Source organism: Schistocerca cancellata, chromosome 3 (assembly GCF_023864275.1).
Source record: "Schistocerca cancellata isolate TAMUIC-IGC-003103 chromosome 3, iqSchCanc2.1, whole genome shotgun sequence".
In the NCBI taxonomy this organism is placed as follows: Eukaryota; Metazoa; Arthropoda; class Insecta; order Orthoptera; family Acrididae; genus Schistocerca; species Schistocerca cancellata.
Genome location: NC_064628.1, coordinates 315,946,461 through 315,958,731, shown reverse-complemented (window position 1 = coordinate 315,958,731; position 12,271 = coordinate 315,946,461). Strand labels below are relative to the sequence as shown.

The 12,271-nt window shown below is 37.6% G+C and overlaps 1 protein-coding gene across 1 annotated transcript in view; it reads left to right on the top strand.

Annotated features, from left to right (window-relative positions):
• LOC126176287 (dipeptidase 1-like) overlaps positions 1–12,271 on the top strand; it is a 338,246-nt gene that overhangs the window by 279,820 nt on the left and 46,155 nt on the right. Inside the window, exons 7-8 of the mRNA XM_049923437.1 lie at positions 2,361–2,445; positions 9,506–9,581. Of these exons, the coding sequence (XP_049779394.1) occupies positions 2,361–2,445; positions 9,506–9,581 (161 nt within the window). The remainder of the gene's footprint in view (positions 1–2,360; positions 2,446–9,505; positions 9,582–12,271) is intronic.

Genomic DNA, 12,271 nt, shown 5'->3' with positions numbered 1-12,271 from the left:
GAGCGATCTCCTACACTGGCCGTACACCGCTGGTGATCGTCGAGGGGACACTGAATAGTGCACGGTACATCCAAACCGTCATCGAACCCATCGTTCTACCATTCCTAGACCGGCAAGGGAACTTGCTGTTCCAACAGGACAATGCACGTCTGCATGTATCCCGTGCCACCCAACGTGCTCTAGAAGGTGTAAGTCAACTACCCTGGCCAGCAAGATCTCCGGATCTGTCCCCCATTGAGCATGTTTGGGACTGGATGAAGCGTCGTCTCACGCGGTCTGCACGTCCAGCACGAACGCTGGTCCAACTGAGGCGCCAGGTGGAAATGGCATGGCAAGCCGTTCCACAGGACTACATCCAGCATCTCTACGATCGTCTCCATGGGAGAATAGCAGCCTGCATTGCTGCGAAAGGTGGATATACACTGTACTAGTGCCGACATTGTGCATGCTCTGTTGCCTGTTTCTATGTGCCTGTGGTTCTGTCAGTGTGATCGTGTGATGTATCTGACCCCAGGAATGTGTCAATAAAGTTTCCCCTTCCTGGGACAATGAATTCACGGTGTTCTTTTTTCAATTTCCAGGAGTGTATATTTGTCATAGCCTTATCAAGTAATATGAAATAAAATTATAGGCAGCAGACATTGGTCGCAAACTCACACTATGTACTGACCAGGATAGAAGAGAATTGCATTTTCTGTTCACTGCATCTTACAGGACTGTAGACATCCCCTAAAACTGAGACAGCCATTAGGTAATTCTCCATAAATTATGTGAACTGGAAGATAGTAATAAGGGCGACGAATATTGCTGGACTTACATATTGTTTTGGTAAATCAGACAAAATAAAGAAAAAAATAATGGAACATATACAGCCGTAGACACATGGACATGCGTCGTCTCTATTACCATCACATCATAACTTTGCTAGTTATCACCACTTCGCTTTACCTCATTGGGCAATAGGATTTAACCAAATAATAACGCCGATGTGGAATTAACAAATTACTTATAGAAATCCATTCAGTCATAAACATGAATGTCTATTTGCAGCGTGAAGTTGCTTATAGAGAATAGAAAACCCTTTCAAAATAATTGAAAACACTTTCGCTTAATCACTGACTGTCCACCATTCTGGTATTTTTAATAAATAGTACTTTGTCTGAAGCGAAGCACTTCAGTATATTCTAGAATTATGTGTTAGGTTCTACATCTTCTTCTTATAACCTTATCCGTTTGTTTTGCAATTTTTTAAAATAAAATTATTCAAATTCTTCAGAATACATTTCGTGCTGTGCAAAGCATATGACAAAGTAAAACGGTAGAGCAAATAATTGTAAATGTTGTAAAAAACCATTAGTAGAAAACGAACTTTGGTTGGCGGGTCTCGCCTCTGAGGTCTCTTCAAAATTGCTTTTAACTGCCACTTCAATACCATGTTTGTCGATGAGATATGGTTTTGTTTTACAAACCATGCAATAAATTCTGAACTAAAAGTAGTTTAGTTTCTTTCGACTTAATTATTTATTTTTTCAGTTGAAGTACCATAGCATATCACACAAATAAAATTGTACCCAACTTCTCACCTAAATATCTGTGTTCCCACACTTTGACAGTCAACTCAATACCCTTTAAACAAATCGTATAGTGCTTACAGGACACAATTCCATCAAAAGACGCTAATAAGTGAAACCTAGACGACCAGCGACGCATCTGTTGCAGCACAATCGTGTTACAAGGCATCAATATATAAATCCACAGAAAGTCATACTTAATTAAAAATTTAATTTGCATATGTTTTCAAATCATCATCCAAAAAATATGGAAATAGCTATAAAAATGTTAACAGTCTTGGAATGTCTGTTTTAAAATTTTGAAACATACGTTAATCGAAATTTTTAATTTTGTTTTCTTGTTAAGTTTGAAATAATTTCTTATTGTATAGTTTGAAGCTCAAGACAGTGATAGGAATTGGCCTACAGTTTAACGGAAATTTTTATTTGTCTGGAAATGTATAGGGCGTTTTAAGAATTTATACAACCTATACAAAGGAGGCTCATTTTCTTGTTATGGTGTGTTGTGCTAACTGTTGCGGATACAAAGTGAGGAGTTGAATAAAAGGTCTTATTTTGATCGTTTTGATATCAGATTTTCGACATGCTCTTTTCCAGTTTCTTTTTCCTGTATCTGGTGAACACACCGAGCAACCAGCATTAAGTTACAGATATCCTATCAGTGCAAGTGATTTAGCCTACTTGCCTGTATGTGTTCGTAGATATATTAATGTTAAAACCTTTATTCACATTTGACTGTACTCTTGTGAAACCAAAATACCTCAGATATCTGTTTTTGTTTACAAACAGGCGAGCAACCGTGGACTCGTGATGGTTACTTTCTATAACTACTTCGTGAAATGTGGGCCAAAGGCATCAGTTTCCGACGTAGCAGGTGAGTTTTGGCAGAAATGTCTCCAAGCGCCATGTTTTAATTCTTGATCTTTCTGGTGATCGTTTTCTTCCTCGAATTTGCTATGTCACTTTTTACTTTTCGGGAATATTTTATAAGTTCTACTGAAAACGATACACAGAATTTGTTTTCTGATTTCAAAATAATTCTTGTTATTAGTTGTTGATACACTGAGCAGTGGTAACAATTATGTTCCATACGTTGAAGTGTGCTATAACGACAAAGTTGTTACCAGTGACTATGCCTTTTGATTCGGTCCCAATATTATATTTTAGGATCTTATTTACATTGGGATTTCTACAAGTATAGGCGTAATTTTCTATACTGATGTAAATAACATATATAGGTTATTCATAGCTTAAAAATTTATTAAAATTATGTATTTGGAGATATCCGTACGATCATTTAATATCGAGGATAATTATGGGAATATACTGACCTTAAGCAGTACGATAGTCAAAGTCTGTCACAAATATTCTTAATGCAGGCGAACAATATGTGATCACATAAACATTACCAACTTATCTGTTTACACATTTCTACGTGTGGAAGGCATTACACTGTAGATTTTGGGAATCCTTCCAGGCTTAGTAACGTGGCACAAAAGAAGCTGTTTGATAACGTGCGGAAAACATTATGCCAAAGAAGTTGTGGAACATGAAACTGGTAATAACTACAAATTTGAGTAAAATGATACGTACATAAGCCATACACCGAAAAATTTCCAAGACTGAGTTTATTCCTGACGCATAAGCGTCATGGTGGCACATAGAACTGACAACAGTAAACAACAGATATCTGTCAACCAGTCAGTTGTAAGCAGATAGTGTTTGGCGATGAATCTGCGGCCGTAGTGTCTCACCACTGATGTAGCACAAATCGACATTGAGCAAAGAACGGCAAACTCAATGTATCAAATGTTCAAGGTATTCTGTAGAACGATTGTAATGAAAACCGTGGACATTTCGTTTCTGGCAAAAATCGTCACAGATGACGAGACTTCATTTTAACAAATTGAATCTATCGCAAAACAACAATGTGGGTAATGGCTCTCTGATGCTTCACCATTGATGAATTAGGTGCAGACGTGACGCGCTAGTTGAACAGCATCACGAAGGAGGACACTTCTGAAGGTTTCGCGTGATTTCAAGAACATTTTGTGTGTTTTAGTCAAATAGGGAGAGGCTATGTGGAACGCTTTAAGCATTAAACGACTGTAAGGAACACCTGAAGCATAGGTTCAGTTGGTTTTCCGTCTCTGTGTGTCTGTCTCTCTATCCGACAGCTGAGATCCCGTTTCCCTAGAAAGAAGAAGGCGAACCAAGTTGAAACTTGTACACATACTAACGTATACGGTCCCTTGGCGATGTAGATCATTTAAGTATCTAAGTCACCGCAGTCAAAAGATATGGCCTTTTATTTCACATTTTTTTGTACTTGCAGATTCACTCATCAGAACATGTGGTTTACTTACCATTGACCTAGAATCATTAACTTTGAAAAGATCTATAGTTCCACGCTACAAATAATGGGAAAATATCCTAAAACGGTTAATGTGTATTTATATCACACGATAAAAATATTTTATCGTTTGTTGTAAGTCCGTCTGTTACGACTCCTTTTCCCCAGGAAAATGTAGCCGTATCCAGATGAAATTAGTGTCACACACTAAGGTCTATGGACCCATAGCGATGCAAAACATTAAAGTTTCTACGTCATACAGTTACAGGATGTGGCCATTTACCTAATTTCTTTTGGTACTCGCAGCTCACTTATCAAAACGTTTATGGTACATCCGGTTGACCTAAAATTATGCATTTTCGCAAGGAGCGTGGTTTCACAGGACTACTAAATTAATAAATCCGAAAATTTGTAACGTTGACCCACGGAAAAAATTGTTCTTTTGTAATTTTTCATCCGATTGTCTGCCTGCCCGTCTGCAAAACTCGTCGAGTTCCACGGCTCCCGGGATAATGAAACTAACAATATGAATAAATAAATTCGTATGCAACCGTTAGCGTGTACGTTCTACGCGTACTTGGTCAATATTTTATTAATCCATTTTCAAAACGTTTTGGACTGTCACCATCAACAGCTGTAGGCGGCTTGAGTCACTTTCGTTAGACAAATGTTACGTAAATCTCAATCATGGCATAAACCTAAGGAAGGTTAGAAGGTATTTTTCAGTAGGTGAGTAGGCGAATCATCAGGATAGATACTGTAGTGTTAATTTTGAGGAATTGCTGTCGGCTTGTTTGTTTCCTAGGCGACACTAAAACGACTCTTTCACTGGGTGACCACGAACAAACATACGTACGAAGGAGAAAAAAAAGCTGCAGGTTCGATCAGTCTAACCACGATTTAATCAGCAATGCTATGCAGGGATATGTGAATATCCAATCAGAAATTTAGTTACGAAAGAGGAATAATAAATGAACGGGTAAAATTTTCTAGTACCTGAAACTTGCAAAAATATAGTGCCACATTATTTGGATGATAAATGTGGTAAAACAAATCCAGGGAAACAATAGCTAAGACGTTTGTGGACTTTGAATGCGTTCTTAAATCTTCACGAAATTTCAACGGTACATTAGCATATCGTATTGTAGAAATAACAAAAATTACATACCCAGTAACAAAACATGTAGGAAAAAGAACTATTCCACTCTGAAACTTTGTTAAGGAGGAAAGCTTCGTACGAAACATGTACCAATTAGAAAAAAATAAAAATGAAATTAGTGATAAACATCAAAATTGTGGACCACTTGGACGAAGTGTAGGAATGCTTCTGCTTTGGAAGCAAGTTAACACAAGAGGGACGAGGAAAGAAGAATATAACAAACCACCAAAGAAACAGCCAAAAGAAATCTTGTAGTACCAAGCGTCGTTTTTAATTTGAGGAAGGAAGTACTGAGAATGTCAACCTGGGACACATTCTTGTGTAGAAGTCAATCACGGAATGTGGGAAAATCGTAAAACAAGAAAATTGTAGCGTTGGAGACGTAGAACTCTAGAAGGGTGTTGAAAATCAGGTTTACGGATAAAATAGGAAATGAGGAGGCTATCTGTAGAATCGGCGAGGGGAAGAACTTGCAGGAGCGATGGAAAGAATGAACGAACTTGTGTTAAGACAGCATGGTTCTAGAATGCCCGCAAGGAAAGACGAAGATTGGGCTATATCCAAGAATTCACTCAAAACGTTGGGTGTAAGTGCTATTCTCAGATGAAAAGTTTCGTACACGAAATGGGATAGTGGTGGAGTACGTCAAACCAGTTAGAATAATGATGAAGTAATATTAAACTCAGCTGATATCACTCTATGATGTAGTGATTGACGTCTGAAGTCGAAAGTTTCAGTAACTGGAAATTTATGAGTCGTGGTGATTGCAGCACTTGTTGCAATGCCTTCTACCCCAATTGATGAACTCAGAAATATGTTTTGAGCAACAACTTAATATTAGTCAAATGCTTTAGTGCGCAACAAGTTACTACCTAATCTAATATTTTACTTGTTTAGTAATTTTGTCAGGGAGATAGTCACAGACTCAATGCATTTCAGACTCTATGCATTTCATTCAGGACAACATGAATGAAATGAACGCCGTGGAATACCAGTTACGACTGCCGTGAAGCCTAAAGTGGCTCGAATTAGGAATGATGAACATTCGATTAATGAACTTGCCGTGTGGAGTCGCTTTGGAATGGAAATCAACGCTACTAAGACAGTGCTCTGTTGGGACACACTTGCATATTATTGACAGTAACGAAAAAAGTTTCAATGGAAGTCTGCTAGTTTGGACACACTTGGCACTAACAAATTGAGAATGCTTCAGTACTGGCGCAAAAGAAGTATTACAAATAGACTGCTGGAGTTGTCAGAACGTGGCGTACAAGTAAGACGAAATACGGTGGAAGTGTAGAAAGGTAAACAGCGTTATTATGTGCGAAGAAGTTGAGACTCGATTGAAGTGTAGTTATACTGTTTGCAGGTATTATTTAATATGAGATTTATATTAAATATCAGTATCGTAAAGTATTTCTTCAAGGTTAAGAATGATTCCACGAAGAACTACGTTTTCATAGTACGCTGAACAGTTTGAGTAGGTCGTTAACTGGCTCAGGCAGGTCGCAGTACAGTAAGATGAAGCACTCAGTAATTCGAAAGTGCGCAAGTGGTCTACAAACGTCGGGAGGTAGCCAGTGCATTTTTCGACACGAGCCTAGCATTTTCAGGTGAAAGTGAACACAAAATGACATTGCTTCTCAAATACAACAAGAGTATTAGTAACAGAAAGATTCGATTTTAGAATGATATTTCTGTTACTTGTACAGTCATCAATATAAACTGGCTCCAATCTACCCAAATCCCTCATTCCCTCCAAAATTAGTGTATGTGTCCTATCATTTGAATTCTGATTTCCGTAATCCTTTCATTTAATTTCATCTGTAATTTGTTTATGAATGTTACTCTAACACACATAATCAGTATTTTTCTTCAGTAAATGCTGTGACCCTCATAAATCACTTAATTCGAAGAACATTGTGTTGCGAAATTATAGCAGTTTGTCTTGCTTCTATGTTTATGAACTCATAAGATCTAACGAAGGTGTGCCATAAAGGCAGCCAATAGAGAGGCGACTAAGGTGTTTAATTTGCGTATTCTTTCATTTTCTGAACGGGTCACAGATAAAGGAATTATGATTCAGAGAACCCTAGAATCCAGTATTCCTTCATTTGTTAACACATTTTGCGCGTTTTGACGTTAGCTATCACATCCTAGTTCACAAAAAAACACAGGATTACTTGTTGGACGTGCACCGAACAGTCAGTCGCTCGTGATCGTTGCAAGTCAACCATGTTGTATGTAATGCTCTGTTTTTTATCTGAACCACTATTCTGATGATGGCTAACGTTGAAACGCGTAAAATGAATTAACAGATGAAGGAATATTGGATTCTGGTTTTATCTGCAATAAAGTTCCTTCCTCTGCGACGAATTAAGAAAATTTCAGACTACACAAATCTTCCTCAGGATCAAACACATTGCTTATTTTTCAACATTTACTCGAAGCCATGTTGGGTTACGCGAGAATAATAATAACAGCACTGCTGCTGCTACTACTTCTACTACTACTACTACTATTACTAATAATAATAATTATTATTATTGTATGAGTAGGCTGTATTCTCTCCGAAATACCAGTGACATATCGAAACATCTGTGCTATGCCGTTTAGCTCCCGCTACAGCGTTTAACGATTCAACAAGATGCTTCTTCAGTATTACTAGTTCTGAAAACATTTCACTGAATTGTTTTCTGTATTCCGAAATAAATACAGAATCAACTACGAGGATCGGATAAGCTAACGAAGAGTATTATGCAGATTTTTGAGACTGAAATCTGGGAGGGCTTACTATAGCAAGGTGAAGATGACTATTCACTCAGTCTAAGCATATATGTTTATACTCTATATTGCATAGCCACATGGACAGTACTACTCCTTCACGAGGGGTGATAATAAAATCTTACAATGTAAAACCGCTGCTTCCAGTTCAGTGTGCATTAGGGTCTTTTGCGTACGTTGGTTCCCGTGTTAAGGCTCACCAGACATCTGTCTGTTTCTTGGTTTACGTGACTACCTTAGACAAAATGTGTTTCGCAGTGATGTTTATTCCATATCTTGATCTTGTTAATTCTACTCCTGAAATCAAACACTTTTAACGTAACAGAATGGGTTTCAGATGGTTGAAATGGCTCTGAGCACTATGGGACTTAACATCTATGGTCATCAGTCCCCTAGAACTACTTAAACCTAACTAACCTAACGACAACACACAACACCCAGTCATCACGAGGCAGAGAAAATCCCTGACCCTGCCGGGAATCGAACCTGGGAACCCAGGCGCGGGAAGCGAACAGAATGGGGCAAATTGATTGAGTCAAGTCGACTCCGTCATCTAATGTGCACATCATTTTTCGCAGTCAGCTTTAGTCGGTAAAGCAGTTTATGAGTTCCAAGAAAGCGAGATGGTACCTTATGTTAAGCTTGTGTTTAATAAACGTGACTTTGCAACAGCTCAAAACACAAATCATGTTCTTGTTAAGAGTCATTCTGAAATTGGAAATACTCAAGCTGCAATACCGAAAGGACCACGAACAGGTCTCCTCATTAATCTCTAGATGAGCATTAGGTGGAACAGGATTGAAACTTCCTGGCAAATTAAAGCTATGTGCCGGACCGAAACTCGAACTCGGGACCTTTGCCTTTCGCGGGGAAGTGCTCTACCAACTGAGATGCCCAGAGTGAAAGTCTCATTCTGGAACGGGATTAACAACCAAGCCTTTGAAAAATTGCTACTTCCAGTAAGCGAAAATGGTGCCGAAGTGTCTTCTCTTTTAAACTATTCAGCAATGAATAGCCCACGAGTGAAAAATCGGAAAAGTCACACCACGCTACATGCTACGTTTTTAATAAGGTCAAATATAAAACCAATGCTAACTTATTAGGAAACTCACAAGGTGGAACAAAGTGTGACTATAAACATATGGGTAAAAAAAATTTTGGACTGCATCTTAAAATTGAACATTTTGTCTCAGGATGAAAATTATATATAGCGATAATAAATAATAAATGAGAATAATAAATAACCAAGTCCCCCTACCTGCATACTTTCCGAAACGTGCCAAGTATATGATACTTTCTTGTGGAAAAGTCTTTTCTACAATGAAATTCCGATTACGGACGACACTTGTAAATTTTATGACAAGATTCACGACTGTACAAAAGCTGCACGCTTCTATGCGGATAAACTGAGCTTGTTAAAAGGAGCAAGACTGATAATTCATTTTGAGGAAACTTTAAAAACAAACACCTAGGATCCTTCCATAAATAACTTTAGTTAAATGTATTTAATTAATCTAGAGCAATTATTAAATACCTTCATCTACAGCTTTATTTCTTAATTCAACAGTAGTATGGAAACCGAAATAATAATTCTTTGAGATATTTCTTTTGAAATACGCAACTTTTGTTCCTTTGCAGAACACATTAACTACATTAGAAATTTGATCGGAGTTGACCACATCGGCGTTGGAGGCGATTTCGATGGAATAAACATGTGAGTAGAAACCTTCGCAACAGCCTTTCACTGTAGATATTTCGTTTAGAGAAAGTTTCGTTTTATATACTGATCTAGCGTATTTATTGAAAATCCACTCTTTCGTAAATGTATGCACTCTTGACTGATTTTCTCTTGTACAGAGAGTATCATTTCTGGCTACACTGTTGTAATAGCTATTCTGCTATGGTATCGTCCAGATAATTATCCTTCTGGGACTGCACGGAATTATTCGTTTCTAACAGCAGATTATAAATCCAAGCTCTTGAAATGACATTTTCATGTTATTGTAACTATACAAGTAAGAGAGTAGAGAAAAGCATTGTCGGTATGAAAAAATTTCATACTTTCCAGCTTGCTATGTATTAGAAGTTTAATACTATCTTACACGGTTTTCAAGTGATAGCGTTCATTTTATGTATGTCACAGTCTTTTACTGAAACTGAAAAAGTTACTCTGGGAAAATAAAATTTTCCAAACGTGAAAATATATTTCTAGGTACAACGTAGTGTGCAACTGGGAACAAAACTTACTCTATTCAAATTTAAAAGTGTTGAAATCGAGAATATCTTGTCAATGATATATTTGGTGGTCTATTGTGATAGTATTATTTTACTACAAACCAGTAACCAGTAACAGAACTCGGACTAAGCAGACGTTTTATCAAAAATCATTGTCGAAAACGTTTTCAAATAAACGTGTTGGCAAGTAACACTAATTTCCATTTTAGGGACTGGTAGGATTCCTAAGGAATTAGAGTAATTCAGTTAAACTTCAAATACCACGAGCTCTGTAGTGATAGCCATTCCGTTTCAGTATCCAACATGGTGCACGACTGATGAGGTATGGTATAACAGTTTGCACATTATGTAGGTAGCTTTTATTATATAAAGGTTTTTACTCACTGTAACACTGTGTAACTTAGAAATTAGCAATGCCCACAGAACGGCTTTAATGTGTTGCACAACAGTGGAAGACACAGAACTCGTAATGTTTACGACCGCTGCACAAAACACAACCTCATGTCCCAGAAGAAAAAAATAGTAGCAAATGCCACAAATTGCTTACGTTCGTTTCTAGAGCGCATTGCTCCATGTTATTGTGAAATAAGTCACTAGAACAATAAATGAAAAGCACCAGTTTGCTTTTGTTCTACAATATTATTTTTATTGCTAACCGGTTTTCGGCTTACAAGGCCATCTTCAGGCATTTACTGAGTATTATCACCAAAGAAGTTACATGTTAGCAGACAACATTGGATGAGAAGTAACACATCTAGAGTGAAGTAGAAACATACAGTGAGTAACATCTTTGCAATGAAATAGTAAAAACTGAACAGTACATAAATAACAATGGAGTTGACAGGAAAACCTTTAGTACAAAATAAGAATAGCATGCCTACATAACAGTTTCTATTGGTAAACAAAACTATTGAAATAAGATTAAATTAGTACTAGGCAAGGCTGCATCAAGAGGTATGAAACATGGAGAGTAATACACAACCAATTAAAAAAGAAGAGACAGTGTCAATGCAAATACAGAATACACGAGGAACTTAAGCCATATCAATACAATAAACAGAAATTAATAAATGCAGGAAAATTGAGGTGTTTGAGGGAACCTATAGTTTGAGAGTGTGGTGGTACTGCATTTTAACATTAACATTACAATCAAAGCAGTGGGTGTATACCAGTTTACATTAAATAAATGAGCAAAGTGAAAATATGAACAGTATTTGATGAGACAACTACAAGGGGAGTTAAACATGGACAGTAATACAAGTACAAGTTAAAAGCAAACCCTTAACTATTGAAACTACAGCATATGTGGAATACAAAGACAACTGCAACAAATAAAACAACATAATGACTACAGGAAAATGGGAATATGTAGGAAGAGAGAGTGTGGGAAGTAATGAACAACAAAGATGATTATATGAAGTTTAGGAGAGGAGAAGTGTTGAGTTGTGTCTGGTCATTTAGGATGAGATCTGGACTGTGAGCAAGATGTTTGTTAATTTCCAGGGCTTCCAGCAGGTTGAGTTTATGGCCTTTGTTTGCTAAGTGAAGTACATGGGACACTGGCTGGTAGTTGTGACCCTCACTCAGTACATGCTCAGCAAATGTAGAGTCTGAATTCTGCAACCTCCAGCTGCGTTCATGTTCAGCCAGCCTAGTTGATATGTCTCTGCCTGACTGACCAATGTAAAATTTGTCACAATCAGAACAGGTGATTTTGTATACCCCACTGTTGGCTAATAATTGGATCTTATCTTTGCTATTAAAAACACACTGGGCTGTAGTGTTCCTGACATAGTAGGAAACCCTATACTTGCAGGATTTCAGTGCTTTGGCTATAGTCTGTGATACCTGACCTAGAAATGGTATAGTACACAATTTCTTGCAGACAGTGGATGGGGAAGCAGGTGGGGCATAGAGGAGGGGTATAATTTTCCGTTTTTGTTTCCTGTGCAAGATGTGGTCAATGAGAACTTGATTGTAGCCATTGGCTGAGGCAATAAATTTTATTGTACCTAACTCTGCTTTAAAATCATCTCTGGACATGGGGATGGATATGAGACGGTGTACCATTGAGTGGAAAGCTGCATGTTTGTGAGCTATGGGGTGTTCTGAGCAAGAAGGTATTACTGTGTCTGTAGTAGTTGTTTTTCTGTAAATTTTGAAACAATG